Source organism: Bipolaris oryzae (assembly GCF_000523455.1).
Source record: "Bipolaris oryzae ATCC 44560 unplaced genomic scaffold scaffold_15, whole genome shotgun sequence".
In the NCBI taxonomy this organism is placed as follows: domain Eukaryota; kingdom Fungi; phylum Ascomycota; class Dothideomycetes; order Pleosporales; family Pleosporaceae; genus Bipolaris; species Bipolaris oryzae.
Window position 1 is genome coordinate 146569 of NW_006911291.1, and position 27061 is coordinate 173629.

The 27061-nt window shown below is 50.8% G+C and overlaps 10 protein-coding genes across 10 annotated transcripts; 5 read left to right on the plus strand and 5 right to left on the minus strand.

Moving 5' to 3' along the window:
- Nucleotides 1–326: 326 nt before the first annotated feature.
- COCMIDRAFT_85013 (uncharacterized protein) lies at nucleotides 327–5021 on the plus strand (the record flags this gene model as incomplete). Its single annotated transcript, XM_007686048.1, has 4 exons — nucleotides 327–369; nucleotides 419–3996; nucleotides 4339–4732; nucleotides 4852–5021. 4 exons carry the CDS (start codon nucleotides 327–329, stop codon nucleotides 5019–5021), a joined length of 4185 nt encoding a protein of 1394 aa, XP_007684238.1.
- Nucleotides 5022–5481: 460 nt separating this feature from the next.
- Nucleotides 5482–6500, minus strand: COCMIDRAFT_85116 (uncharacterized protein; the record flags this gene model as incomplete). Its single annotated transcript, XM_007686049.1, has 3 exons — nucleotides 5482–5867; nucleotides 5940–6204; nucleotides 6345–6500. The coding sequence occupies 3 exons, from the start codon at nucleotides 6498–6500 to the stop codon at nucleotides 5482–5484; spliced, it is 807 nt and encodes a 268-aa protein (XP_007684239.1).
- A 389-nt stretch (nucleotides 6501–6889) lies between these two features.
- COCMIDRAFT_84948 (uncharacterized protein) lies at nucleotides 6890–8752 on the plus strand (the record flags this gene model as incomplete). Its single annotated transcript, XM_007686050.1, has 1 exon — nucleotides 6890–8752. One exon carries the CDS (start codon nucleotides 6890–6892, stop codon nucleotides 8750–8752), a length of 1863 nt encoding a protein of 620 aa, XP_007684240.1.
- Nucleotides 8753–9696: 944 nt separating this feature from the next.
- Nucleotides 9697–10746, minus strand: COCMIDRAFT_1940 (uncharacterized protein; the record flags this gene model as incomplete). Its single annotated transcript, XM_007685968.1, has 3 exons — nucleotides 9697–9855; nucleotides 9919–10149; nucleotides 10240–10746. The coding sequence occupies 3 exons, from the start codon at nucleotides 10744–10746 to the stop codon at nucleotides 9697–9699; spliced, it is 897 nt and encodes a 298-aa protein (XP_007684158.1).
- Nucleotides 10747–12415: 1669 nt separating this feature from the next.
- On the plus strand, nucleotides 12416–12676 carry COCMIDRAFT_33338 (uncharacterized protein; the record flags this gene model as incomplete). The annotated part of the gene is made up of 1 exon (XM_007685997.1): nucleotides 12416–12676. The coding sequence occupies one exon, from the start codon at nucleotides 12416–12418 to the stop codon at nucleotides 12674–12676; it is 261 nt and encodes an 86-aa protein (XP_007684187.1).
- Nucleotides 12677–14198: 1522 nt separating this feature from the next.
- Nucleotides 14199–14462, plus strand: COCMIDRAFT_84963 (uncharacterized protein; the record flags this gene model as incomplete). The annotated part of the gene is made up of 1 exon (XM_007686051.1): nucleotides 14199–14462. The coding sequence occupies one exon, from the start codon at nucleotides 14199–14201 to the stop codon at nucleotides 14460–14462; it is 264 nt and encodes an 87-aa protein (XP_007684241.1).
- A 2316-nt stretch (nucleotides 14463–16778) lies between these two features.
- Nucleotides 16779–18191, minus strand: COCMIDRAFT_85045 (uncharacterized protein; the record flags this gene model as incomplete). Its single annotated transcript, XM_007686052.1, has 2 exons — nucleotides 16779–17881; nucleotides 17936–18191. The coding sequence occupies 2 exons, from the start codon at nucleotides 18189–18191 to the stop codon at nucleotides 16779–16781; spliced, it is 1359 nt and encodes a 452-aa protein (XP_007684242.1).
- A 512-nt stretch (nucleotides 18192–18703) lies between these two features.
- COCMIDRAFT_33341 (uncharacterized protein) lies at nucleotides 18704–19633 on the minus strand (the record flags this gene model as incomplete). The annotated part of the gene is made up of 2 exons (XM_007685998.1): nucleotides 18704–19354; nucleotides 19406–19633. 2 exons carry the CDS (start codon nucleotides 19631–19633, stop codon nucleotides 18704–18706), a joined length of 879 nt encoding a protein of 292 aa, XP_007684188.1.
- Nucleotides 19634–20530: 897 nt separating this feature from the next.
- COCMIDRAFT_85183 (uncharacterized protein) lies at nucleotides 20531–21900 on the minus strand (the record flags this gene model as incomplete). The annotated part of the gene is made up of 6 exons (XM_007686053.1): nucleotides 20531–21267; nucleotides 21355–21469; nucleotides 21518–21575; nucleotides 21642–21652; nucleotides 21705–21771; nucleotides 21824–21900. The coding sequence occupies 6 exons, from the start codon at nucleotides 21898–21900 to the stop codon at nucleotides 20531–20533; spliced, it is 1065 nt and encodes a 354-aa protein (XP_007684243.1).
- Nucleotides 21901–23316: 1416 nt separating this feature from the next.
- On the plus strand, nucleotides 23317–27003 carry COCMIDRAFT_85184 (uncharacterized protein; the record flags this gene model as incomplete). The annotated part of the gene is made up of 1 exon (XM_007686054.1): nucleotides 23317–27003. The coding sequence occupies one exon, from the start codon at nucleotides 23317–23319 to the stop codon at nucleotides 27001–27003; it is 3687 nt and encodes a 1228-aa protein (XP_007684244.1).
- Nucleotides 27004–27061: the final 58 nt, after the last annotated feature.

The following is a 27061-nucleotide window of genomic DNA, read 5'->3' on the forward strand; positions in this document are numbered from 1 at the left end:
AAAACAGTCGTGTGCGTTTGTAGTCTCCGCCCAACCTAAACACAGATACATACGTATGTCGTCCTTGGGCTCGCCTTGGGGTTGGCTGGTCAGCTTAGCGCTACCAATACCCCTCGCGTCGCCATGGTGATTCTCGCGAGGGTCAACACAGGGTTCACCGCCAGCACACCCTGGCCCACATCCCCAACATCCGGCGCTGCTCCATAGCCTGCATGTTTGAGTAGCCTGCCATTCTTCTGAAACCACTCTAGATAGCATTCGCTTTCTTGTATTTCCTACAAACTGTCGCAATTACCCCTCGCTGAAGTCGTGCACACACATCCACCATGGGTGCAACGGCGACGGAGCCGCCCTCGGTCTCCCTCTCGTGTATGTATACCAGACTTCAGTTTGCACACTGGCCAGCTAACATTGCCAGTCGCCAACAATTTCTGGGGCAAAGATGACGCCGGCGTCGGTCCTATGCTCGACCGCATGCATGCGGCAAAAGTCACAAACGACGAACTCAAACACTTTTACGCCGCACGAGCATCAATTGAAGAAGACTATGCACGGAAACTCCTGAATTTATCGCGGAAGCCACTTGGGTCTTGCGAAACTGGCACCCTTCGACTGTCATGCGATGTCATCCGAGCCGAGGTCGAATCCATGGGAAAGGCGCATCAGAATGTAGCCCAGCAGATGAAGACAGAGCTAGAAGAGCCCCTCGCAGCCTTCGCTGGCGGAATGAAGGAGCGGAGGAAGATTGTGCAGAATGGCATTGAGAAGCTGCTCAAGCTGAAAATGCAGCAGACATCGACCATGAACAAGGCACGCGACAAGTACGAGCAAGACTGTCTCAAGATCAAGGGCTTCCTAGCGCAAGCGCACATGGTCATGGGACAAGAAGAGCGCAAGAACAAGGCCAAGCTCGAGAAGACGCAGATCAACCTAGCCACAACGAGTGCCGACTACGAGGCCGCAGTCAAGGTGCTTGAAGAAACCACAGGCCGGTGGAACCGCGACTGGAAAGCTGCGTGCGACAAGTTCCAAGATCTTGAAGAAGAGCGCATCGACTACACCAAGAGTAGCTTGTGGAACTTCGCAAACATCGCCTCGACCGTATGTGTCAGCGACGATGCTTCATGCGAAAAAATCCGACTGTCGCTTGAGGACTGCGACGTAGAAAAAGACATTACCGGCTTCATCAAAGAGTCCGGAACTGGCCAAGAGATTCCTGATGCGCCCAAATTCATCAACTTCTGCAGGGGCGACGCAGAGACCTCTTCACAAGTCTCCGAGGACGAGAACTACTCAGTCGCACAATTCGCCAGGACATTGAATCCGGCGTATCGCGCTTCATCGCCAGCGCCTTCCAACTTTGACTCTCACCACGATCCAAATAACCCATTGGCTCGAGAGATGGGTCTCCAAAGAGACACACGTCCAATCTTACCTGACGACATTGATGCTCTACCCCTTCAACCTGTAGATAGCCGACGTCAGTCAATGGACAGGCCGCGCCAGTCCATGGATAGGCCTCGCCAGTCGATAGACATGCCTCGACAGTCGGTAGACCGATCTCGCCAGTCCATGGATATGCCTCGCCAGTCAGTGGATCGGTCTCGCCAATCGGTCGACAGGTCCCGCCAGTCAGTAGATATGTCTCGGCAGGCGGCCGAGTCACCACAACCATACATGGACGAACAGCAACAATATGTTGAGTCTCCACGACAACATGTCGACTCGCCACGGCAACGTGCAGAGCAACCGCGACAGTCACGGCAATATGTCGAACAGCAAAGACAATACATTGAGCAGTCACAACAGCATGTAGAGCCACTAAGGCGATATACAGAATCACCGAGGCTGCAGTATGCCGAACCACCAAGACAGCAGTACACTGAACCACCAAGACAACAGTATACCGAACCTCCGAGACAGCAGTATGTCGAGCCACCAAAACCACAATATACGGAATCATCCAGACAGCAATACGTTGAGTCGCCTGAACCACAATATGTGGAGCCACCATATGAGGAACCGCCATATGAGGAACCACCCCAGCAGCAATATGTCGAGCCACCCGAGCCACAGTACACAGAGCCACCGCGAGAGCAATACGTAGAGCCGCCCAAACCGCAATATACAGAACCGCCAAAACAACAGCAGATTGAGCCTCTACGAAAACGTGCAGACACACTGAGACAACGTGTAGAGTCACCACAGCCAATGCAATCTCCCCAAGCAACACGGGGAGTACAGCCAGACCCTCGACTCGTCCAAGCACAAGAGCAGGCACGCCAACAGTATCAGCAAACCCCGGTAGCCCTCAACGACTACCCGACAGATGGGATGACCCAATTCTGCCGCATCGGTGCGCCATCTGATCGAAGTTCAATTCCAAGTCCGGTTCGACCTGCCAGTAGGGGTTCGCAGAGTGACTGTTCAAATCCCAATTCTTTCTCAAGTGTCGAGCCACCTAGTGGCTCTTGTTCGCCTGGCAAGCCGATGGCTGCCCCATCGATTCCTGAACCTAGCCCGATTGAAGAGACTTCTGTGCAGAAGAAGAGAGGGTTCTTCAACAGCCCGTTCGTGAGAAGGAAGAGCAAGCATGAGATCGAACCCCCAGCTCTCGCGCCCAGCACCCGAAAAACATGGACACCTCCCTCGCGGAGGAACACTGAAGAGAATAACAGCTTGACAAAGCCCTTTGTCATCAGACCTACTCGGGCTATTGAGAGCAAGCCAGCTTCTCCCGGTCCAGAACCAGCTGATCCACGGGCAAACTTCCAGCTCAACGTTGGTAACAATGTTTTTGACGTCGCTTCACCAGACAAGAAGAAGGAGGAACCGGAGCCCGAGGCGCAGGAAGAACTCGATCCCATTGCACAGGCTCTTGAAGAGCTGAGGGGCGTTACCAAGCAGACTTCAGTCCGTCAGCCTGAAGAGCGCAAACAAGCTGCTGTACGCCAGACTGCAGATCGTTATCTCGGTCTTGCCACACCAGCACCTCCTGCTACTCCTGCTATCGGTTCAAAGCTGGCTGGCAGTGTGCCTACACCACTTTCTAATACCAGCATCACTGCGGCAAAACGGGGCACGCCTCCGCCCTCATACGAGCAGCCGCCCATGTCCCGTCTGGGCGCCCCTAAACCAGCACATACAGCTCGCCAAATGCAAAAGACCACACAAATGTATGTAAATCAAAAGGTGAACATGTTCAATGGGGGCGATGCAGCTCGCCCTCCAAGCCGGAGCCCAACGAAGCAAGAGGCTCCCCGTACTGCTGCTGCTACCGCTACTCCAACGGCTGCCCCGCGAACCGCCTCTCCAGTACCTGCACGTGCTGTCAGTCCACGACCAACTCTGCAAACGGCAAAACAGACTCCGTCCCAGAATTCCTATCGAACCACTCCGACGCAGCAACAACCTCAATCGCCGACGACCTATCAGCCCATGCAGCGACAGTCGACAATTCCCTCACAGCCTGCGCAAAGACCACCATCTCAAGCATCTCAGCGTCCACTACGTCAACAAGCAGCTGCTCAGCCAGTACCTCGGCCAGCATCCAGACAACAATCACAGCAGCCGAAACCATCGCCAGCTCAGCCAGTACCACGACCGGCATCTAGACAGCAGGCACAGCCGCAGGCAACGCCACCAGCTGCTCAGCAGGCATCGCGGCCCATATCCAGACAGCAGACACAGCAGCAACAGCCACCAGCTTCTCCCGTAGCCTCAAACAACCGAACGGAGTCGCCAAATCCCTATGCTCCATCTAGTGCTGGAGGCAGACCACGGGCTCAGACTGGCACTGCTTCGGCTCAGGCTTATGGTTCACCTATGGGGCGTAACACGTTCACGTCTTCGCGTGGTCAATCACCGACTGTCAACAACACACAATCTACTGCATCACCCAAGCCTCTGCAACAGAAACCTGTCCAACAACAGCAGGCCCCGCAGCCAAAGCCTATCCAACAGCAGCCAAAGCCTATCCAACAGCAGCCAAAGCCTGTCCAACAGCAGCCTCCACAGCCAAAGCCTGTCCAGCAAAAGCCTGTCCAACAGCAGCCTTCACAGCAAAAGCCTGTCCAGCAAGTGCCACGACCCGCATCTAGACAGCAGGCACAGCAGCCTCAACCACAAAAGCCGGTTCAGCAACAGCAACCTCCACAACCGAAGCCTACCCAGCAAGTACCACGACCCGCATCTAGACAGCAGGCACAGCAACCTTCCCCGCAAAAGCCTGTTCAGCAACCGCCTCCTCAGCAGCAGCAACCCCCACAACAGAAGCCTGCTCCGCAAGCGTCACGACCTGCATCCAGACAACAGGCACAGCCACCTCCTCAGCAGCAGCCACCTCCTCAGCAACCCCCTCAACCAGCTTTTGCGCAAGCCCAATCCCGTCCACAATCCCGCGCAGCCGCATCTTCTCGAGCCGCAAGCCCCAACCCTCAATTCCGCCAATCTTTTGAGCGGCCTGGTAGCTCTCTAGGCAGCGAAATGGCCCTAGCCCTTTCCACCGCGGGCAGCGAGCGCGGCGATGGGAGCGTCTACGGCGGAAGCCAGTACGGCGGCAGTGTGCGCGGCAGGGCCAATACCGCACGCCCGCAGAGTTCGTACATGGGCAGCGAGTTTGGGTTCAATGGTGGATCGGGAAGCTCTGTGCGAGCCGAGTCGAGACTGCGCAGTAAGAGTCTTGCTGAGCCCAAGAATTATAATAGTCAGGGACGGTTGATTTTGAACTACTGTAAGTCTTCCTTTCCTTTCCTTTTTTATCTTCCGTCCTTTTTCCTTTTTCTTGTTTGAACAAGGAGCAGGTTGTAGAGATATGGCATTGGGGACTTTTTTTTACTAACGATACCATAGCTCGTGCCATGTACTCGTACGCAGCCCAGATCCCAGAGGAACTCGGATTCCAAAAGGGAGATATTCTGGCTGTACTCCGTCTCCAGGATGATGGCTGGTGGGAGGCTGAAGCGGTGGGCAAGCAGGGTCGACCGGGTCTTGTGCCGTCCAACTACCTCCAGCCTTGCTAAATGATGGATTTGAAATGTTTTGGGAAGAAGAGGAACAAGGTGAAGTATTAATGAATTGCGTTGGGGGTGTTTTTTTTTTGCTTAATCTTTTGTTTTCTGACATTCAGCGGACTTTTTGATTTACCACATACCCACTCTCGCTCTTATTATTGCACATGTTCGGCGTTTTTAAGGGGGACTGTTTAATGACGAAGTGATGGGACAAGACGGGCACATATGTAGCGAAACGAAATTGTACATGAGTATACGCACACCAACAAGAAGTTCTAAATACACACACACACACACGTGAACATTGAGAGTAAGCAAGGCGATACAAAATACCGTATCATGTAAAATTCTTGTTCTGATTCGGGTATCTAAAATTTGATTGAAGTAACGCCTAAATTGCTGCTTGATGTAAATACGCCCAGTGCCCATGCTTTTTTTTCCCACGAAGTCCCCCGTTATCTTAACTCGATCACTCATACGTATTCTCATACGGATCCGCATCATCGATGTCGTCATCCTCGCCATTGTCAAAGTACTGCTCAGCGTTGTAATCATCGTCCGACTCCTCCGAGTCAGTCGAAGCAGCAGACCAGTTGTCCTCTTCGTCCACGGCATCCGGCTTATCCTCGTCTGCATCTTCTTCGTCCTCGTCGGCGTCTTCGTCGCCTTCTTCTTCAGCGCGGGCTTCGGCCTCGTTGGTGCGCAGCTGCTCGGAGCGGATGAGGCGCTCGATTTGAGATTCGGCGTTTACTTTCGTGACGCCGAGGGTGCGGCGCTTTTTGGGGGTGGTGCCGTCGGCGCGGGTGCCGTCTACATCGAGAGTTGGGCGGAGCTCGGCGGGGAAGAGGTCGACGACTGTGGGTTTTTGTTAGGTCCTGTTGCTAGGTCCTGTTGCTAGAGGTGTGGTGGTCTATTCGATCTACTCACCGTATGGGCGGGCGTCTAGCTTGGGCAGTCTTCTCCGTACTTTGAGATACTTCGCAGAGTACGTTTGGTTGCCGGTGAAAGGGTCGAAAAGCGAGGCCTCGGTGGGCGCGGGCTCGTTGGCTTTCCTCTTAAGGCCGTTCTTCATGCCGTCGTTGAGGATGGTGTAGAAGGGGCCCTCGTGGATGCGGTCGCGCACCGCGAGGTGGTGTCGGACCATGTCGAGCTCATCGTCTGTTGGTGGAGGCGCCTGTGGGGGAGGAGCTTCCTGTTCATGTCTCAGTGGTGGGTTCCAAAGGCGTGCTTCCAGCGCATAATATGAAGATAGGCAACACGATGCGCCAAGCCCATCGTGCTCACTTGGATTGCGCAAGGTCAAGTAGATACACCGGAATAGGGTGAGCTCACAGGAAAACGCTCAGCAGGGCCTTTTTGGATGTCGAGACCAGTCAGATCCCAGTTGAGCTCTGTGCCTGCAATGGTAACTGTTCCTCGCGCGGGATTGAAGGCTCCACGCGCACCACCGCGCCCTCCGCCTCGTCCTCCTCTTGCTGCCGGCGGCATTTTGTCTATAAGCCTGCGCGACCCGTGTGCTGGTTCCGCCGCGATTAAAGCCAAGGGCGATGTCGTCAAGTTAAGAGTTGGGCAAAGTTGCCGAGTCAGAAATTATTTGGGTGCAGCTCGAGCCGCGGTCTGCTAGGGCTGAGAGTGGGGTCCCATCTGCATCCACCCACCTATCACCCCGCCACACGCCGCCCCTCACCCATTCCAGGCTACAGGGAACGCGTGCATTCGACCTGGTACGCGAAATCACATGAGCTGGAGCTAGAACATTCCTCTACAGCTTATTCTATCAGCCGTACTCCAGACTATTTGCAAGACAGAGGTCATTGCCATTCTAACTTGAACCCTTGTCCTCTTTGCTGTACCGTTTATCCCACTGGAGCTTAATCATGGCCACGCCAACAGAAGTCCTCAGTGAGCTCTCGGACCATCTACAAAAGGTCGATCAAGATCACACCTGTCCGTTGGATATAGACCTGCTCGAACGATGCGAGCTTTCCACAAACACTCCGGAGTATAGGAGCCATGGCTGGCAGGACACTAGATCGCTTTTCCTGCAAATAGCCGCCTTGTTACCCAAACTTCAGCAGGATCCGTCGCCACTCGTACATTTTATCGTCAAATTGGCTGGGCCGTACCGGTTTGAGGACATCAAGGATATCGACTTTGAGATTGGCCTCGATCTCCAGGCCACTCCATTCCACAGTCTACTTCTCACACTGCTCGAGAAAGCCACTGCAAGTAGCACAGATGCCCAGGCCCTCGCCAACCGTCCATCAGTCATATTAGCCACAGTCCGTCTGTGGCTTTGTACGCAGGATGAAGGAGTTGCGACGCAAGCCGAAGACCTTCTCACTTCACTACTAGAGATATCGAAGAACGAGCCTGTAGCCATTGATGGCAAGTCCTCACTACATACGTACGGTACTGGTCCCATGTGGCGACGGCTTTTCAGCGACCGCGACATCAGTTCGCTGTACTGCCACTATACGTCTTTGAAACAACTCACCTCAACCCCACTTCCGCTTCTGAGCAAGCGGGACAAGACCATCTCCCAAGCTAGGTTGCTATCATGGTTGCCGCGCGTTGCTGCTATGGACTGGAACGCCATAGTCTCTCCATACGGTCACCCTGTCGAGCAAGAAGTCGGTTTGAAAGAAGATCAAGGCTTACTCCACTACGCCGCGTTAAAGATGGTCGATACTGAAGACGACATGCTCATGCACATGTCACTAATCCAGTTCTACAGCGTACTTATCACAAAGGTTCAGACAAGGCCTCATCTCTCCCACTATGACTCAAGCCTTTCCTTGGACTTCCTAAAACAGGAAGGCATTCACAAGCGCCTAGTCGACTTTCATACTTCAGAAAACCCTGGTGTGGACCATTCTTTCCTGAGCAACCGGACAGCACAGTACATCAGCGACTACGCCTCATGTTACCCTGAGAACTTCGAGAGTAGCAGCGAGATGCCAATCATTCGCAACTATGTCCACCGCAATATCCGCAAGTGCGAAGCAAGCAATCTGAACATTATCGCTGCAATGCCGAGATCAACACTGATTCCGCGGGGTGTCTCTGGGCCAGCTTGGAACGACTGTGTCATTGTAGATATGCCAATTACCAGAACAAACCAAGATGCTTTGAAGACGTTAGCAGCCGTCTTCCATGGTCCGCCGAAAGAGGAAATCACATTCCCACAGACTGAAACCTTAGGTTCTGATAGCAAGCGTACACAGACTGAAGCCATATATGCGCGTCTCCTGACTGCCCTTTTCTGGAGCAAGAAACCGACCATGTTCGCCGACTTGACGACGCACATGGAGACTATTGCTATGAAGGAAAATGCGCTGGCTGCCCTGACGCTGGTGGGTGCCCTCATCACGGCTTCATGGTCTACCGAACCCCTGCCAGATGTTCCCGTCAATGACCCAACATATGCCCGTCTTAACTCCTTCCCAAAGTCCGGCGTCGATCTAATTCTCGATCCCAGCATTAGCGGCGGCGTATTACCCTCCCTGTTGAAACCAGCTACGACCTTTTCCAACCTCGTCGGCGGCCGTGGTGATGCAGAGAACGCGGCCTACATCGTTGCAACGGCAAAGTTTGAGGTTCTGAAGACGCTAGGAAGGAAGCTCGAACAAAATGGTGACAGGCAGGATGTACTTGCAATGGTCAGGAGGAGGGTGGGCGAGGGTGTTTGGGGCGACAACTCCAATGCAGGAAGCAGAATTGGGACACTGGAGTTGTAGTCGGTCACTGTTGCACAGGAAGCCTCTCATGATTACGTCTCCATATCCAGTGCGACTTATAAGGGCTGACACCAAGGAGCATTGGGCACATTCAGCTATGAATGATATGATTGTAAAGATATTGAAGAGAAGAAAAAAGATAATTACATCAACTAGTGAGCCTCTCCACGTCTGGGACCTCTCTTGTTATAATATCTTTCGCAATCAACCGTTGGCCAAAAAGACCGAACCAAAAAATAAGAGAAGGAAAAAAAGAACCTGGGGTATCTAGACGGATCTAGACGAATGCTGATGAGAGTGGGACTTGAACCCACGCCACTTTCGTGACCAGGAATATAATGTTAAGATAACCTTAACCTGGCGCCATAACCAACTCGGCCATCTCACCATTTGATTGGTTGTTCGATGACTAATTGTGAATTTGCATAATCTATTATTCTGAGGAAAGAAGCAACAAAAACGGAAAAAAAAATCAACAAATTCGTCTGAGAATACTATTTGAGTACAGAGACTGCATGTGGGTAAAGTGCGGGAAGCTAGAGAATTTTTTGGCGAGTGGGGCCTGGGACTAGTAGTAAAGAAAAATGGTAATGTGAACAACAGCTCAATACTGTCGCGGTGGAGAGAACACAAAGGAGTTTCTTGTGATGAGTTCAACAAATTGAAATCATTATTGTTGCTTGTTTTTGATCATTAAATTATCGATTATATATTAAATGCCATTATAGATGCAGGTGCATTGCACCAAAGCAAAGGGGCTTTGAATCCATGACGTGGGGAATAGCCAAAATTGACGTGACCTATTACATTAGAATTATGTTCTCGAGTGCCAAAAATAATGACTCGAGATTCGTTACAGGGCATCCGAGCACACTATGCATACTAAAAAGCAACCGACGAACCAACAACGTTGTGTCTGGTTAAGTCCAATAAAATATCGATATTCACCACGCACAGCGTTGATTGGCATAGTTCCATTCGAACGCGCTCATGATACCGTAATAATGTGCTACAGCGCCCAGGACGACAGCGATGTGGAAGATTTGGTGCGATGCACCGCAAACGTCGTATCGCTTTGGTTTCCAGGATTCCGGGAAATGTGCCTTTAGATGTGAGTTAGCATCAAAAAGCAATCAAGTCAATACTAACGTCAACCAAAGACTTACTGCGTAAAACCCAACTCCGATGAGTATCAAAACGCCCTCGAGGAAGTAGTAACGTAAGCCAGATTGTTGGTCTAGCTGGGAGTAAGGGAAAATACTAGCAGCATGAATAATAGGCGCAAAAGCAGATAGCCCCATAGCAACGAACGTGGAAAGACGTAGATACTTCCACTTTGGGCCCTGCAGGCCCGGACTAAGAACAATCGTCGCAGTCAACGTTCCCAGCGTAATTATCTGTTACCCCAAAAAGTCACCACCAAATTCTTAAAATAAATCCGAACCTTAGCGGCAAGAGGCGTGGGGGAAGGAGGGAAACAAACATACCATACTCCAATACAGCTTCTGCAACTGGGGCTCACAATAAAACGCAAAATAGATCCCTGGAATAAACGACCCTACAATCTGCACAACAATACCAACATAATCAAGTCGCACCCAGAGTTCCGCAAACGCACGCGAGTGGCATATCAGCGTGTGATACGCCGCCGACGTCCCAAAGCAAATCACGCACGTGCTGAGGAACACGCGGAACATGACTTCATCCTTCCACGTCGCGTGTGGAAACTGCTCTGAAAAAGAGGTGCTGAAGGAGTGGCTGAAGAAGAGACTGAGGGCCGCGGGGAGCAAGTGCGAGTAGATGTTGATGGTTTCGTTGTGGAGGTAAGTCAGGCTTTGGATGCAGAGGCGCGTGGATTTTGTGATGGGGCGGTATGCGGTTTGGATATAGGAGTTGTGAGCGTACCAGGCGGGGAGGTCGGTGTTTTGATGCAGTTTCGGGATGGTAAAGGGGAAGAGTGGTGTTGAGGGTTTTACGTCCTGGTGGGATGTCATGATTAATAAAAAGTGTTGTTTGTTGTTGTCGCGGTTCTGCGGGTAGTAAAGAAAGAGATGTTGTTGTTATTGTATACAAAAGGGGTAAATTATTAAAGTTTATTGTAAAAGTTCGACAAAGAGGGTTCCGCTCAGAAGCACGGTGAGAACGTCGTGCGAGTTAATAAAATGCGCAAGACGTTAGTCTCATGACGCCCGGTGTGGAGGCGGAAAAGGAATGAGGTGAGAACTCAAAAGCGTGAGATTCAAGCTTTCTTTGCGGATGACCCCGGCTAATATGCGATCGAGTCGAAGCGGTTCAATTTCGGAACTAGGATCGAGAGGCGATCCCCGGGGCAGGGTAATTGTAGTTGTAAGCAATGGCGCAAGGGCCTCGGAATCTCAAATATCCACCGCTCGGTCGCGCGTGGAGAGCTACTGCAACAATGTACATGTAGTATATGGCTTGCGCTCGGATTTTGTGGTTTTTGTTTCGGTTCCGCTACATACCTACTACCACTAGTACTAGTACTAGTACTACGTACGTTGCAGCAGTGTCTTCTGCCAAGTTTCTCCACGCAACGACAAGACAACATGGATTCCTCTATCAAGCATTAGAAATACAACTAATTTCGTCTCAATTTTGTAGAAAGTGAAAGCCTGCAAGCCTCAAATTTGTCTAGTCGTAGATGCGCATCTGAAAGTGTAAGGAAAAGTGCATGATCCCAAGATACCTCGTCAGGGCCGTTTGCAACGCAGCGACGTCTGCGGATACCCGCCTTCCATTTTCTACCTTCCATTTCCCGCTTTCCAATTCAAGATGATGGCTCTTCCCCCACACAAATAATCGCATGCCTAAAGAGACATACTCGTATCCTTGACGCCTTATTCTTAACACGTGTCATTTGGCTAAGAAGTAACATGAAGAAGGGAGGCCAATGTTGCAGCTTGAGCCGCAAATCACAATCAATCCTAGAGGTGCTTGGTACTACAAGAAGACATGTCATCTAATTAGCTCAAAAACTTCTACAGTAACCGAAAGCCTTCTCAGCGTTACTAAGGTTATTATCTTAGGTCTATAATATAGATAGCAATCTTGGAAAATATAGGTAGAGGCCCTAGCTAGCTTGGGCATTATTATTCTAGGTGCTTGTGGGTCTACATAATACTGAATAACTGGGCAAAATATGTTTGCTGATACACATCGACAGGCCCACATTATGTAGTAAACAAGTGTGGCAAAACAAGTCGGTCAGTTCACGCCTGTTCAGCTGTGCATCTTTTAGCTAGGCTACGACACTCCAATCACATCATGCCCCAATTCTCACGTCCAATCAGCTGGCCATCAGCGGACGTAAGTTAACCCAATCTGGCCATTTTCCTTGCATATTCGTAAGGCAGACTCGCGATTCTACTAATGGTACGTACATACAATGCCATCACCCATTGCTGTCTATCTCGCGTTTCTATATATCTTGTTTAAAACCCTAGAAAATACTACGATACCCCAAGCTCCAAACACCACTGCACTTCCTCAAGAGGAAAAGTCAATACGTATCCTGCATTACGCTGAGAGCAATTATCCAGCCGCTTCGCGCCCGCTATCCCTCCGTAAGCACTTCTGCAATCCGTGCCCTCTCGCACCGCGCTAGCAAGTGACCATACTTACAGCATCTCTTCCAGCACCAGCATGCCTCCTCGCAGAAACAACAACAACAACAACACAAATACCACCCCGACACCTATCCTAACATTTCATAACCAACACCTACCAACCACCCTCCAACAGGCACCTTTTGATCGGCGAAACAGACTCAGGCGTGCTGTGCCTTGGTATAGACGCGGCGAGGATGTCTGGCGCTCTCGACTGGAAACCACAAGTCACATCGGGATATGTCTTGCCGCCATTATAACACTTATTCACTTCCTTCGGCGACGCGATGCAGAATAGTGAAGGCGACTAGTGTATACCAACCCGTTCTCATATCATCACCATTTATACCCTAAGTCTTTCCAGACTTACTGTCGTCACATTGTCTTTCTTCCTTTTTTTCTCTCTATATAAAATTAGTCATGCTACTGTACTCGAAGTACTCCAAATCTGGTTTTCTCCCTCTCTCCCTGTCTCACTCTCTCTCTAAAAAACAATTAAAGAAATAGATGTTGTTTTGGGTATCACTGGTTCAGTATACCGCATGTTCTTTCACTCTACCAATCCCATTCAAGACTTATTATTGTAGCAAATTCATACATCCAAGTTGGACATGGTCGACCCGCCTGCCTCCGCAACAGGGCGCCCCTGTCTAGCGGGATACCTGCCCAGGCAAAAAGCTAGACTACGCAGAGAGCACTCAGTAGCAGAAAGTGGCACTTCTCGTCTGCAGTAGATCACGGTACTGCAGGGCGGCTTGTTTGCCCATATCGCTTACTTAGTTTACAACTGCAACCACCATTGACCGGGGCTTGCGTGTCTGACGTTTCCTCATGCACATCATTTACCCCACCATGATCTTCGAGTCCAAATCTTCCATTTTCCCCAAAAAGTAGACGCCACAACAATAACTCTTCCGTTACACGACTAATTGCACGATTAAATACACACGTTCTTATAATTGATGGCTGATACTCAGAAAGTGGTACTTTACTAGGTAAGAACATGAAATAAGAAGGTGGCCGTTGTAAGCTGAACGCCGAACTGAACTCTCCGCGGGATATAATACCACTGGTAATAGTATTGGCATACAAATAGCAACCATAAGAACGGTGCAGAATAGGACATACTTCACAAAAGCACCGTTAATGGTAACTTTCTCAGTACAGTAAATAGCGCTTTTCGAAAAATTGACAATCTTTACATACCAAATTAGCTAACTGAAGTACGTAGTAGTGCGTAACTGTTCCTATGCTAGTAGGCAAATAGCTGCAGTCCCACAATAGCGGATACCCTGGTAGTAGAAGGTATCCAGTCAGTGGTAAAAAGCCCCACTTTCATCGTTGAGTTGACCAGGCTGACAACGTTTGGTACAAGGCCAGTACTCGATTCGCCCGCTTCGCCCGCTACTACTACGTACTAGTAGTACAAACCTCGGTTAGCGCTGACTTTACCACACTGCCTTGCGAGATGCTAATCTGCAATTGGAATCCCAGAGAATCGATTAAACCAGGTTATCCGGGTGCGAGTTGTTTGAGAGACCAGGGTATCTGCACGGCGTGGATAGACCTACGTAGCGATACTACTAGCGTCGGGCGTGGATGCACGCTGAAGATCTACACCACAGACTAGAGCATACATATAAGTTACCAACTGTGTTAACACAGAAATCACTACCATACCACCCATCTTGAACTTCACTGGACTTCTTCAGAAAGATACTGTACATCCTGCACCCAAGTATGGGCAATGTCCTTCCACCCGGGGCACACCCTCTGAGATCACTAACAAATGACTATCCAGACCCCATTATAGCACCACTATGCCTCCTCGCAGAAACACCGCTACCTCACCTATCCTACCCACTCACAACCAACCTTTACCTACCAACTACCAACAGGCGTCTTTCGATCGTTCAAATCGGCGACATGGGCGACATAAGCGCAGGCGTGCTGCACGTTGGTACAAATGCGGCGAGAATGTTTGGCGCTCTCGACTGGATACCGCAAGTCACTTGGGTATTTTCCTTGCCGCATTTATAACACTCATTTTCTTCCTTCGGCGGGGCGGTTCAGTGACAGAATAACGACATAATATACATTGCCTCACCATTTCCTTGGTGTTGTGGAGTTGCATAGAGTAAGAGGGCTATGATAGATCATCGTTATTTACGACCCCAGCATTTGCAAATCTTGTACTATGGGCGCGATTTCGTTTTTGCTTTTTTATTCCGATAGTCTGGACATGTTATACGCAGCTTACTCTAATTCTTCATGTTGTTATCTAATAAAAGAAATATTACAGTGATGTTGTTTTGCGTAACACTTATTCAGTATACCGCATATTGCTAGTATGAAGGGACACTTTTCCCTCACGCATATCACTCTCTTTACCACCCCTACTTACCAAGATCTTCGAATCCGAATCCGAATCCCTACATACTTTTGCATGATAAAAGAACATTCTTCATGCGTTCCGTCAAAAGATAGACCTCAATCGTATATCTCCCATACCCAGTCTACCATGAACCACCACACCCAGAACCAACAAGTACCCATTTTTTCCTTGAATATCGTCCACCCCACCCAGTGTCAAAACAGCTCCACAACGTACACATGCCTCTAAGACCACAACAATAATCCTCACTCTACGAAACTGATCACATGGCTAAATATCTCAGCTCTGACCCTTGACGGGTAACGGTGAACAACTGATACTTTACTTGAACGTAATAACAGAAACAAGGACATAATGTCCTGGGACGCTTGTAACACTGCGCCATTTCTCCAGATTGAGAACCCAGTGCGTAAAAAACGTCCGCTGCTTGGACTGGTCAGCATCACACACCTGGAGGCTGTGCCGCGGGATGTTTAGCGTTTCCCGTCCCTCCAACCTTATTGGCTACGATCTTTCGAGCCCTCGCTGGGAACTTTTTTAGGACGGTGTTTTTGGGAGTGCCCTTACATGGCGTCAATGGCTGAAAAGCTAGTCCCGGGGAGAGCCAATCAACCCAGTTACTTTTGCTCCACTCTCGAGTTTGTTGGAGCCAAATTCATGTAGCCAAGGCAAAGGCGAGGCACAGACGTTCTCATGGACAGGGGAAAGGCGAGGCAACGACACTCGCATGGACGCACGAGGGCTGAGGGACCGACATGGAGAGTACTTACGTTATAAGAGTTAGGCAATACAGAAAACACTATAATATCCCACACCCTCGACACCACTAGATTCCCAAGTGCAAAAGCTACTACACCTTTTAAATCCCACTGCAGAGTAAACAGTACCCACTTCCTTCTATCTTGTTCCTCGGTATGCACCTGCGCGTACAATCCATCCACTCAGCATGCGCCTTCCCGTATCACTAACACGTGACTATGTCTAGATCGCATCCCCCCACGCTACTATCATGCCTAATCACGGAAACACCGCTCTCACGCCTACCCTACCAATCACCCACCAAGACGCATCGAATAATCGCCCAAGACGACGACACAGAAAAAAGCGCTCTGTACCTTGGTACAAATGCGACGAGAGTGTCTGGCGCTCCCGACTGAATACTGCAAGCCACCTAGGCATCTTCCTCGCCGCAGTTATAACGCTTATTTTCTACCTGCGAAGAGGCGACCCAGCTTCGAAATAGTGATACTTTCTCTGTCATCTTCGACATCGGTGTAGCGTTGTATAGAAAAGGAGAGTTTAGATATATTAGACATATTACACGGATTGTTCCAAACACACTAGACATATTACACATGGATTGTTCGAACCCATTTCACTCTCCATCAGGAAAAAAGAAAAGAAAGGAAAACGGAAAGAGAATAGACGCTTGTTTCGCATAGTTGTCTCTTACTCGGCGTTCGGCACATTGTTATATAAATATATACTTTTCCTTACACACATCTTTTACTTGCTCTTACTATCTTCAAACTTATCTTCGTAGCAAACCCCCCCCCCCACACACACACTTTCTAGATACATGGGCAAATAATACTTCTTTTAATAGCTCTTCTATTCGCGTAGCCAGCAAGTCAAGCCAACCATTTTCTCCGCGAAAGGGATAGAAATGAAATACCACCCTGCGTACTCCGCTGTACATCACTAAGACCAAAAGGACAATCATCCTTCATGCGTCACTCCACCCCACCGAACCCGCAAACCATCTTTCATTTAGCAAAATCCTCATTTTATTGATGTCACATGTGTCAACGAATCCCTTCCAAATCCCCACCAATCAAACGCCCACGCTGATGAATATTTCTCTCTCTCTCTCAAAAAAAGAAGTTGCAAAATGAATCCCAGTCTTCCATATTCAGAATACATAGAGTCCCCCAAGTCTTTTGTTCCCTATGACTTTAATATTTCCCCAAGGAACAACCTTCCCACGAATCAATGAACCTCCTACTCACTCCCCAACCTCCATACCCTCCGCCCTCTTCCTGTACATTTCTCTCCTCTCAAACGACTCTGGATCTTTACCCGCAGCCTCAATAATATCCACCTTGGGCTGCTCCTCCGTCATATCCACACGACCCGGTCGTCTCGGCCTCAAGCTCGTCCGTTGAGTAATGGGGTAAAAGTACGCTGCCTTTTGCAACTTGGTATCGCGCAGGGGTTCAGACTCGTGTTTCTCGGGGTCGTGTAGGGCAAGGGCGACGACATCGCCATAGGTATCGCTAGGGTCGCCGACTTGTTGCGATGTCTCGTAGGTGCGGATGTTATCGTATTTGAAGCATTTGCGGGGTTGGCCTTCGTCGTCTTCGGCAATGTCGAAGTCAATGTCGGCTTCGTTGGTAGGGTCGTGTGTGGTGAAGTTGCGTTTGATACCGCGGACTTTGCTCTTGTCTGAGGGTAGGAAGAACTCGAATTGGTAGCGTGCAATAGGTGGTGGGACTGTTGGGTCGAGCTTGTGTGCTTGGAGGTCTTCCATGTAGCGCTCTTGGTCTTCGATGGTCTGACCAGCGGGACGGAGAAGAGCGACGTCAAGTCGTGGGTCGTACGAGGGGTCGAGTGGGTTGTTGATGGGTGGTGCGGTGAATTTGAAGACCATGTATCCACCAGTATCGGGCGTAGCGTCCCAGTCTGGAAGAAGCGGGTACGAGTCGAGCAGCTTGAGATTGGGGTTTCTGGGGTGTTTGGGCTTATTCCACGCCAGTCGCTCTTCAGGTGTCGACTCTGCCGCCCTAATGTTCTCTGCACTGTCCTGCCCGTTGTATGCATCTGCTGGGTAGGCAATGTTGAAGCCCTTCAGAATGTGTCGCGAGATGTTTGTAGGATCATCGAGGGACGTCTCCACTTGCTTCCGCTTCCTACGCAGGCGCATAGTGTTGGATGAGTTGCTCGATTCGAACTTAGAACCGCCAGTGGTACTTGCGGTAACGTATTCCGTTCGCCGCAAGAAGGTAGCGCTCGAGACGTGGCTGGTACTCTTTCCAAGCGCATTTGGCGGTCGCATCAGCGCCTTATCTGCAGCACTAAGCGGCGGTGGGCGAGGCATAGCCTGAATAGCTATACGACGCGTCAATCGCTGTGCACCATTTGCGCTTCTGCATGTTCACTTACCAGACTCATCTCCATCGAATACTTTGGGAATACCGACCAGATCGATGGGCATACCCAACTCAGCATCAGCTTCAATGTTCAGCGATTGTTCTCGCGCAAGCCTAGATGCAAAGCCCGCCGACGTGTACTGCCCGCTCGATAGGCCGGTGTTGGGAATGTCTAGCAGCTTGGGAGGGCATGGTGGAGGAGGCAGCGCATTCGAATATCTTATTTTCGCAATGTAGTCCTGGTGGACGACCGGACGTCCGGAGCTCATCTTGTCGTTGGGTTAGTATGAATTTCTGGTGATGGTGGTGGTGGTTGCGCGGCTATGAGAGGGCCAAAGAAAGTTGATGAAGCTCGGAATGCCGACGCGCGCCAGGCCTCGCCGCGCCAAGGCCATTCCGCGCTATCACCAGGGGCGTCGCTCGAGTCTCGTACATACTGCTCAACAATAGTGACATTCAATACACCGCTTTACTCGCGAACGCCCGGTTTTCGGAAAGCCAGCTCACTTTGCACGATATGCAATCCATGGATATAAACATAACGACCGTAAAAATTATTATATAGATGTTCTAATAAAGACCCTGCTCCTATGTACAGCCAACACTCATACTATTACCCAGGGTCTGTGTGCCGTCTAATGCCACCATCAAATGCATAACTGCGTTTTCCTTGTACCAAAAAAACGCCATTTTCATGCCAGCTCCACGTCAAGACTGGCGAGCAGAAAAGTCAGCCAGGACCGACGTCTCTCCGTACGCATTACAATTGTTCATTGCTCTTTTACTCAACCTTCTTGAGCTGAGCCATCTTGCGCTCTCTGCGCTTCTTGGAGGCCTCGGCACCAGCCTCGGTATCAAGGACAAAGTCCCACCACCTGAAGCTGCTACCGTAGTTGCCAATGAACTTCTCGTGGTGAACATCGTGGTGCTCAGCGCCGGCCCAGAAAGGCAGGAAATGGTGCAGACTCCAGGGGAACTCGTAGCCGCTGTGGGCATCAATGGCTTGGAACAGACGTAGCACAATCCAGCAGTACATGGTCAGGATGTGAAGGTCCTTTGTGATGGCGCACCACACGATGGGGACACCGACACTGCCGAAACCCAAAACCATGACCTCAATGGGCGAGGCGTACTCAGCGGCGAGACCGAATGGGGCAGAGTATTGGTGGTGAATCTTGTGGACGTTCTTGTAGAGGAAGGAGCTGGCGTGCATGAGACGGTGAGCCCAGTAGTGCCATGCGTCCTCGAAAACGAAGAAAATGGCAATCTGGTATGCCATCTTGTAGATGCTGGGGAAAGGAACAGAGGTCTGGAGGCCAAAGTACTGGCACATGGGGTGGAACAGCCAGATCTGAGGGAGTTCGACAGTGAAGTGGGAGAGAAGGACAAGGAGGGCGCATTGTGTCTGTTCCCAAGCAGTAGGGATTTTGTTCTGCGGTGAATTAGCTTCATCCATGCCAAGGCTATGTTGTTGGCAACGCACCGGTTGGATCTTGTAGCGGTTGAAGTAGGGTATGCAGTCGATGATGATCCAGGGAAGTGAGCGGCCGAAGTAGAGAGCCTCGTGGATGGTGAAAGACATGATGCCCGTGGCCAGGACGTCGTTGCCCATCCATGCGTACCAAGTCATCCACATCCTCTCAAGGTAGTTGAGCTGCACATTGTACTTGGAAATCTCTTCAAAAGAGCCCCAGTACGTGTCCTGCGCCATGGGCGTCAGGATTGAGGTTGCGTTGTTCCTGGAGCGAGTAAGTATGTGTTATTGTGCGGGCTGCGGGCTGCAGGCTGCAGGCTGCGTTAGGGACGTACATTTTGCAGGGTCGCGATGCGCAGCACAGCCGTTGTGGGTGGCTCTTTTTTGTACCAGAGACTGGAGGGGAAAAAAAGAAGGAATGACTGCAAGGAGCAGAGGTGGTGAGGGAGCGATTGGCGGTAGCGCAGTGAGGGTACGAGCAAAGTAGCAAAGGAGGCGGCGGATTAAGTAAATTGCAGATTGGCGGCGCCCTGATCGCCATTCGTACCACTTTCGCCACCCAAGGTTCACTGCTGTTCCGAGACCGACGCGTCCACACCATGGCACTAGTGCCTGCCCAGAGATGCGTCTTTGCCGGCTGACCAATCACAGGCCGCCCGCTACAACCGCTTGGGGCTGACCGCCTTCTGCCACATAAGGGGCTAGTTGCTATCAAGCTGCTGCCGAAAGATTCTCGCCATGTCCTCTATGCCGCTCCCTCGGTGCATCTGGATCGTGTCACGGTGAGCCCACAACCCGCTGATTACACATGAACAGTCGCCAGGCCGGCATCTGTGGCGCTTTTCGGCATGTCATACCACCATGGCCAGTCGTGGCGTTACCATCAAGTCTTGCCAAGGAGGCGTGTAGTGTACTTGCTCTTCATCTCGAGGGAATTCAAACGGCAGACCAACCAGACATACCCCTGCGCGCTAGCTTATCAGCATGGGTCATGATGTTATTCATTATATACGTATCGTATAGCCCTTGTTTCCAACTCCAGTCTTGCGACTTGCCCTCAGCCTAATAGTACGCCTTTTTGGAATCTACCCATAACATGTTCATAACGTATCTTGTGTGTGAAAATAAAAAGCCTTAACTAGGGTTCGGCACTTCCCAAATACAATCCTTCCCAACAGGCTCGATTGGTTCAAGAACCCACTCAGGTCGCCTGAACTCCCGGTTGCTCGACCCACATGTAGAGGTTGTCGAGGGAAGGATGGGCCTCCGGAGCATTCCCTGGACCATCTCTGGTGTAGGTTCCTCAACTAGATGCACTGCCGGACTGGGGCTATTCTGCTCTCGTCTCCTGGCCCTAGCCAGCACCTGACGATATAATGGCCGCAAGAACGGGATAGAGCCTGCTATGAAGCCAGCATGTTGTTCCACCTGGCTCCATATCAATACATTTGCCGTGTTTATTCTCTGCTGCTCAAAGCTGGACAGCCAGAGCACAATCGTGTAAAGTCGAACTACCGACGCTACGATAGCTACGATGCCCACCGAGAAGGTGGCTACGAGCTCGAGACGCCGTCTCAGTGGTATTGCCTGGAGATTCATGAAAAACACCATCGGCACTGTCCAGATGATCACGTCGGTAACGAGGTTGTAGCCAGCGTTGGAGAGCCAAAAAGGCCCTGGGTAATAACATTTCGTAGCTGCCTTACCCTTCACTCCGCCCATGAAGACCTTAAACGACCATGCATCAGCGACTGGATAGCACATGAAGATGGAGGCAAAGGCAAAGGCAACTCCACCAACAATGTTGATTAAGAGTAGGGCTCGAATGCCAAAGTGAAAGCGTTTGCTTGATGCGGCGATTTCATCGTAGACTGTCGTTGCATTAGCTGCATGCACATTGAAAATCCCAATTCCGGAACCCCGCAATATATGGGGCTCAAAGACCAAACACAACTTACACAGTAGGATTGATGTTTTGACAAGGCAGAGGTCGATGATGTAGTTCAGTCGGTATAGCCAAATCGATAGCAGAGCGCCAACAACGACCCTCTCAATGGATTCCGGAACATTGGGCTCCAACATGTCAGCCTTCTATCGCTTCAATGGGAAGCGGTAACTTACATCGACGCTGCTGTGGTCCATGAATTGGACCATGTACCAGTTGACCACTGTAGATGCCCTGTGAAATAGAGCGTCATTGTCAGTCTTTGTATCGTGTGCATGTGTGGAAAAAGGTGTATTATACCAGGTCCCTATCTATGCTAGTGTTAGATAGGAGTTTTTAATGGGTCATAGATGATTAACCTACAAGTGCCAGGAGCATGATCCAGTCGGGGGTAGTAAGCTTTCCAACGATAAAGTACCTGGTGTAAAATCTGAGATGCGTTAAATCTAAGCTTGATGAGATTTGTGCGGACACGTGCTCACCTGAGAGCCACCACTATGGTCGACGTAGAGGTAAGCGCAAAGGCTAGTACAACGGAAAGCAGTCCATGAGGAGCCATGTGGGCGTATTGTTGGTGCGGGACGAACGACTATGTCATGGAGACAAGCAGATGGAGGTTTGCTGCGTTGGTATTGGGGAGGAGCTACACAAGTCATGTTCACGTTCGCGCGAAACGGAAACACAAGCCCTGATTATCAAACATATACACGACAGCCAATGGCCCACAACATGGCGCCCTCTAACCCCATCATGCAGCGGGCCGACGGCCACGGGATCATCGTAATCATGAGTGGCTTGACCAGGAGCGGAAGCGGGTGAGCAGCGATTCAGTCTCGCCCGAACTGTCCCAAACACACAGAAGGAAATGTCTAGAGCATTGACAAAAGGATGGGATCCTGGTAATACATTACCGAAACAGATGAGCCGCCCTGCACGCGGAGTAGCATTGCCTCGCTTCCCCACATCCCACCACAGGAGGATTCTCTAGGCGACAGTCTTCGCTGGGTCGTAGCATAGGCTGGATAAATCTTTATATTGAAGACAGGGCCGCGCATGAGACAACCCAGCCAGTTCGGTACTTGCTGTAGCCAGTGAGGCTATCGCCCTATGGGTGATACGCCCTTCACGATATACATAAGAATTCACATTAGATTCTGGCTCTTATTGGTGATGCGTTGTGCAGCCAAGCAGGTCATATAGCATGTATGTAAGCCCCGGGGTCCGACTGAGTTTGTTGAATACAAAATGCCTACGTGCCTGACTGATCTGATTTGAGATTACGAGTCAGTCTTCGAGAAGAAAGGGGGAGCGGTATGTTTCGAACTGACGCCACCGCTACGACATGCGCGAGGCTGAACGCAGAGGTGTTGGGCCGAAATGTCCAGTGAATATATCTGAATTGCTCTACTATGCTAAGGCGTGTGACACGAAGCAGACATGGCATGTAACAAGCTGTGCTCATCACAGGACCCTATCAGTTGCAGTTAGAGAAGCAGGGAGCGCAACTCCTTGTTGGGCTGACGTGTACATGTGCTGTTGTTATTGGAGGCTTCCCTAGTCTGTTGGACGCTTGGATGCATTACATGCCTAGACGCGTCGAGGGCCGTGGTAGTGTAGGAACGCGGAAGTGAGCCGCGGCCGCCCGCTTAGTAGCGCGTTCTGGGTAGTGATATCATCGCTACGGGCAAAAGTATTCATCATCGTCGCAACTTTGTTACTCGGCATGTTCTGTTGTAGCGTCGCCTGATACACTATCTTTAACATTCTATTTTTTTTTATCGCGATGCCTTCACCTATACCATAGCCTTCTGGCTTGCGTCCCTTCCCGCTGTGCGCCTGCCCGCTGTTGCCTTCAGCGCACCTTCCCTTGATTTCAACCTGACAGTGGCGGGGCCTCACCAGCCAGTCTTCACTCGTCTTGGCTTACGGTAGATCCCTTCAAAGTCCTGCCTCTTGTTCAAAGTCCGTCCTCAAAATGTCGTCGCCTTCTGCACACGAAGCGTCAGCTGTGGCGCCTGCCAACACAATTGACGACGCTCCAGCCGACGATGGCAATCAGGTCCCAGACGAAGACATCGCCTCCAATGCGGACGAAACAGAGAGACTCAAATTCCTGACAACCGGTACCCGAGCACAAGATGACTTGGAACGAGATATTAGCCGACAGGCCGACCAGATGCTCATAGAGCAGGCAGATGCTCGGGACAAAAAGCGTATAGAAAAGCTGGAGGCTGAGGCAAAGCGAGCAGAGGCTGCTGTACAGAAGCTCAAAAACCGTCTGGCTTTACCAGCTATCGATACACAAAAGGCAAAACTCCGTGGCGAGATGGCAGCATATCGACAGAAGATCGACGACCTGGATAAAGAGATGGATGGCATACAACAGCGCATCAACGATCGCCACAAAGAACCCGGGGCAGATGAAGCAGCGGGAGATAGCGCAAATGGGCCCCTGCCCAATGAAACACAGCGCGAGTGGCTTATTCGCACAGGAAAAATTACACCTTTCTCCAAGTTGGCGCAGAATCAACCGGGCTCGGGGACCCTAGGGGAGGTCATGCTGGATGCCGAGGTTGAAGACATGGTGGTTGAGGCAGCAAAAGGACCTGTTTCCCACCGTAATCTGATGAAGCCTGGCTTTGAGGACGTCGAGTCAAGTTCAGAAGCTCCCAGTCCACATCTTCCAACACGGTCTAGGAAGCGAAGGAAGGCTACTCCTACTAGCGAGTCCGGTGCAGACCTCGGTTTTACAGACCCGGACTCTGATGATGCCTTCGAGCCTGGTATGACCAATCGCCAACTTGCGACGTTAGATGAGTCGGACGAAGAGGTGCAAGACACGGCAGAAGATGACTCCTATGCAGAGGAAGCTACCGGTCGCAAGCGCAAAGCCAAGGGCAAAAAGCCGAAGCAAGCCAAAGCTGCATCTACAGAAGAAGCAGTGGTTGAGGATCTTGCAGGTGTTGATGACGGCAATGAGCGAGTCTACAGGAAACGTGTAGAGACTTGGTCAAAGAACCGAGCAGCTGCAAGAAAGAAGGCGAAAGCCAATAGTGGTCAGGCAACTGCGGAGGAAGAAGGAGAAGAAGAAGAGTGTTACCAGCCTCATCCTACTGAAGCCGATGCAGAGTTCGATGGTGGATTTCGAATTCCCGGTGATATCTATCCAGCATTGTTCGACTATCAGAAGACGGGTGTGCAGTGGTTATGGGAATTGTATTCTCAAAACGTGGGTGGTATCATTGGAGATGAGATGGGTCTTGGTAAAACAATACAGGCCGTCAGCTTCGTTGCAGGCCTCCATTATTCGAAGCTACTTACCAAGCCTGTTATCGTAGTTTGTCCAGCAACTGTCATGAAGCAGTGGGTTAATGAGTTTCACCGTTGGTGGCCGGCTCTACGGGTCTCTATCCTCCATACATCTGGTAGCGGTATGCTAGACACCCGACGCGAAGACCGCCTAGAACGAGAGATGGAGCTTCGGAACTATGGCGACTACGACACGACTCTGACTGGCGCGGGTAAAGCTGCTAAGAAAATACTCGAAAAGGTCAAGCGGGACGGACACGTACTCGTCACCACTTACTCAGGGCTGCAAACATACGCCGAGTTTCTGATTCCGACTGAATGGGAATGCGCCATCTTAGACGAGGGACACAAGATTCGGAACCCCAACACTGCCATTACTATCCACTGCAAGGAGCTTCGTACACCAAACCGCATCATCCTCTCGGGAACTCCAATGCAAAACAATCTGACGGAACTTTGGTCACTGTTCGACTTCGTTTTCCCTATGCGGCTTGGTACCCTTGTCAACTTTCGCAACCAGTTCGAATTTCCAATCAAACGTGGAGGATATGCAAATGCTTCGAATCTAGAGTTTGAGACTGCTGTTCGATGCGCTGAAACCCTGAAAGATGCTGTTAGCCCATACTTGCTCCAACGTTTCAAGGCTGATGTTGCAACCGATCTGCCTCAGAAGAAAGAACAAGTGCTGTTCTGTAAGTTGACAAAACAGCAGCGACAAGCTTACGAATCCTTTCTAGCATCAGAGGATATGAGATCAATCGCAAACGGCAAGCGCCAGATGCTTTACGGCGTCGACTATCTTCGCAAAATATGCAATCATCCTGACCTTACGGAGCACAAGACTTTGTCCAAGAAGCCTGGTTACGACTATGGCAATGCCAATAAATCGGGAAAGATGCAGGTCGTTAAGGAGTTACTATCCTTGTGGAAGAAGGGCGGACACAAAACGCTACTCTTTGCCCAGCACCGCATCATGCTTGACATCCTGCAAAAATTCATTAGCCAGCTTCCTGACATCAACTGGCGCCGAATGGATGGCGAGACGCCCATCAAGGATCGACAAAACATGGTGGACGAGTTTAACACAGATCCGAACCTTCATGTTTTCTTACTCACCACGAAAGTCGGCGGTCTCGGTGTCAATCTCACAGGTGCCAATCGTGTTATCATATACGACCCAGATTGGAATCCGTCGACTGATATTCAGGCTCGAGAGCGATCTTGGCGTCTGGGACAGAAGCGAGAAGTCGAGATCTACCGCCTTATGTCGGCTGGTACTATCGAAGAGAAGATCTACCATCGTCAAATCTTCAAACAATTCTTGACCAATAAAGTGCTGAAAGACCCAAAACAGCGACAGACGTTCCAGATGAGTGATCTGCACGATTTGTTCACACTTGGTGTTGAGAGTGCAGAGGGGGAGACAGAAACCGGTAACCTATTCCGTGGCTCTGAAGTCAAATTCGAAGAGAATGGCAAAACCGCAGTAGAGGAAAAAGACGATGCTACAGCAGCGAAAGATCTCGCAGCTGTAAAAGGCATATCACGATCCGAAGCTTTCAAGGCTCCCGTTTCCGATTCTGAAGAGACTCCCACTACGAACGAAGATGGGACTGCTGCCGACGAGAAAACCCCCGCAGATTCCCGTCTCATGTCAACCATATTCGCCAAAACCGGCGTCCACTCGGTGCTTGAGCACGACGCCATTATGAACTCGACAGCCGGCGGACGCAAACGCAAAGTGCAAGCCGATCCTGCCTACATCCAGCGTGAAGCAAAGCGACAGGCCGCCCTGGCAGCCGAGCAGCTGAAGAAAAGCATGGAGGAAGCGAGAAACGTGCCCGCAGGAACCCCAACCTGGACCGGCCAATTCGGCCAAGCAGGACGCCCCGACGCCCCTCGCGGCGGAGGCCCATCTGGGCGCGGTGGACGCGGTGGACGCGGAGGTGCTCGTGGCGGCCTCCCCTCTTCAACTTCGATCCTCAACAACCTCGCCGCGCGTCAAGGCCGACCAGTGCCCAGCAGCAGCAGCAGCACTACGACATCAGACGCCCCCACCACTAATACTACTACCACAACGACGCCCCAGACTTTCCGGGGCCGCCGCATGCTCGAAATGATCCGTGACTTTATGCTTACGCACAGCGGCACAGTGCCCAGCCGCATGCTCGTCGACCACTTTGATCACTACTGTCGTGCGCAGCCTGGCAGAAACGAAGAGTTCAAGGAAATGCTCAAGTTGATTGCTACGCTGGAGAAGAGTGGAAGTGCGCAGAGGGGGAGGTGGGTGCTCAAGGATGAGTGGAGGACTCCTCCTCCTGCGAGGGGGGCGTCGAGTCTTCGTCGGGGGTAGACATGTATGAACTTGTGGATATGTATAAAATGGGGGAAGGGAAGGGAAGGGAAGGAAA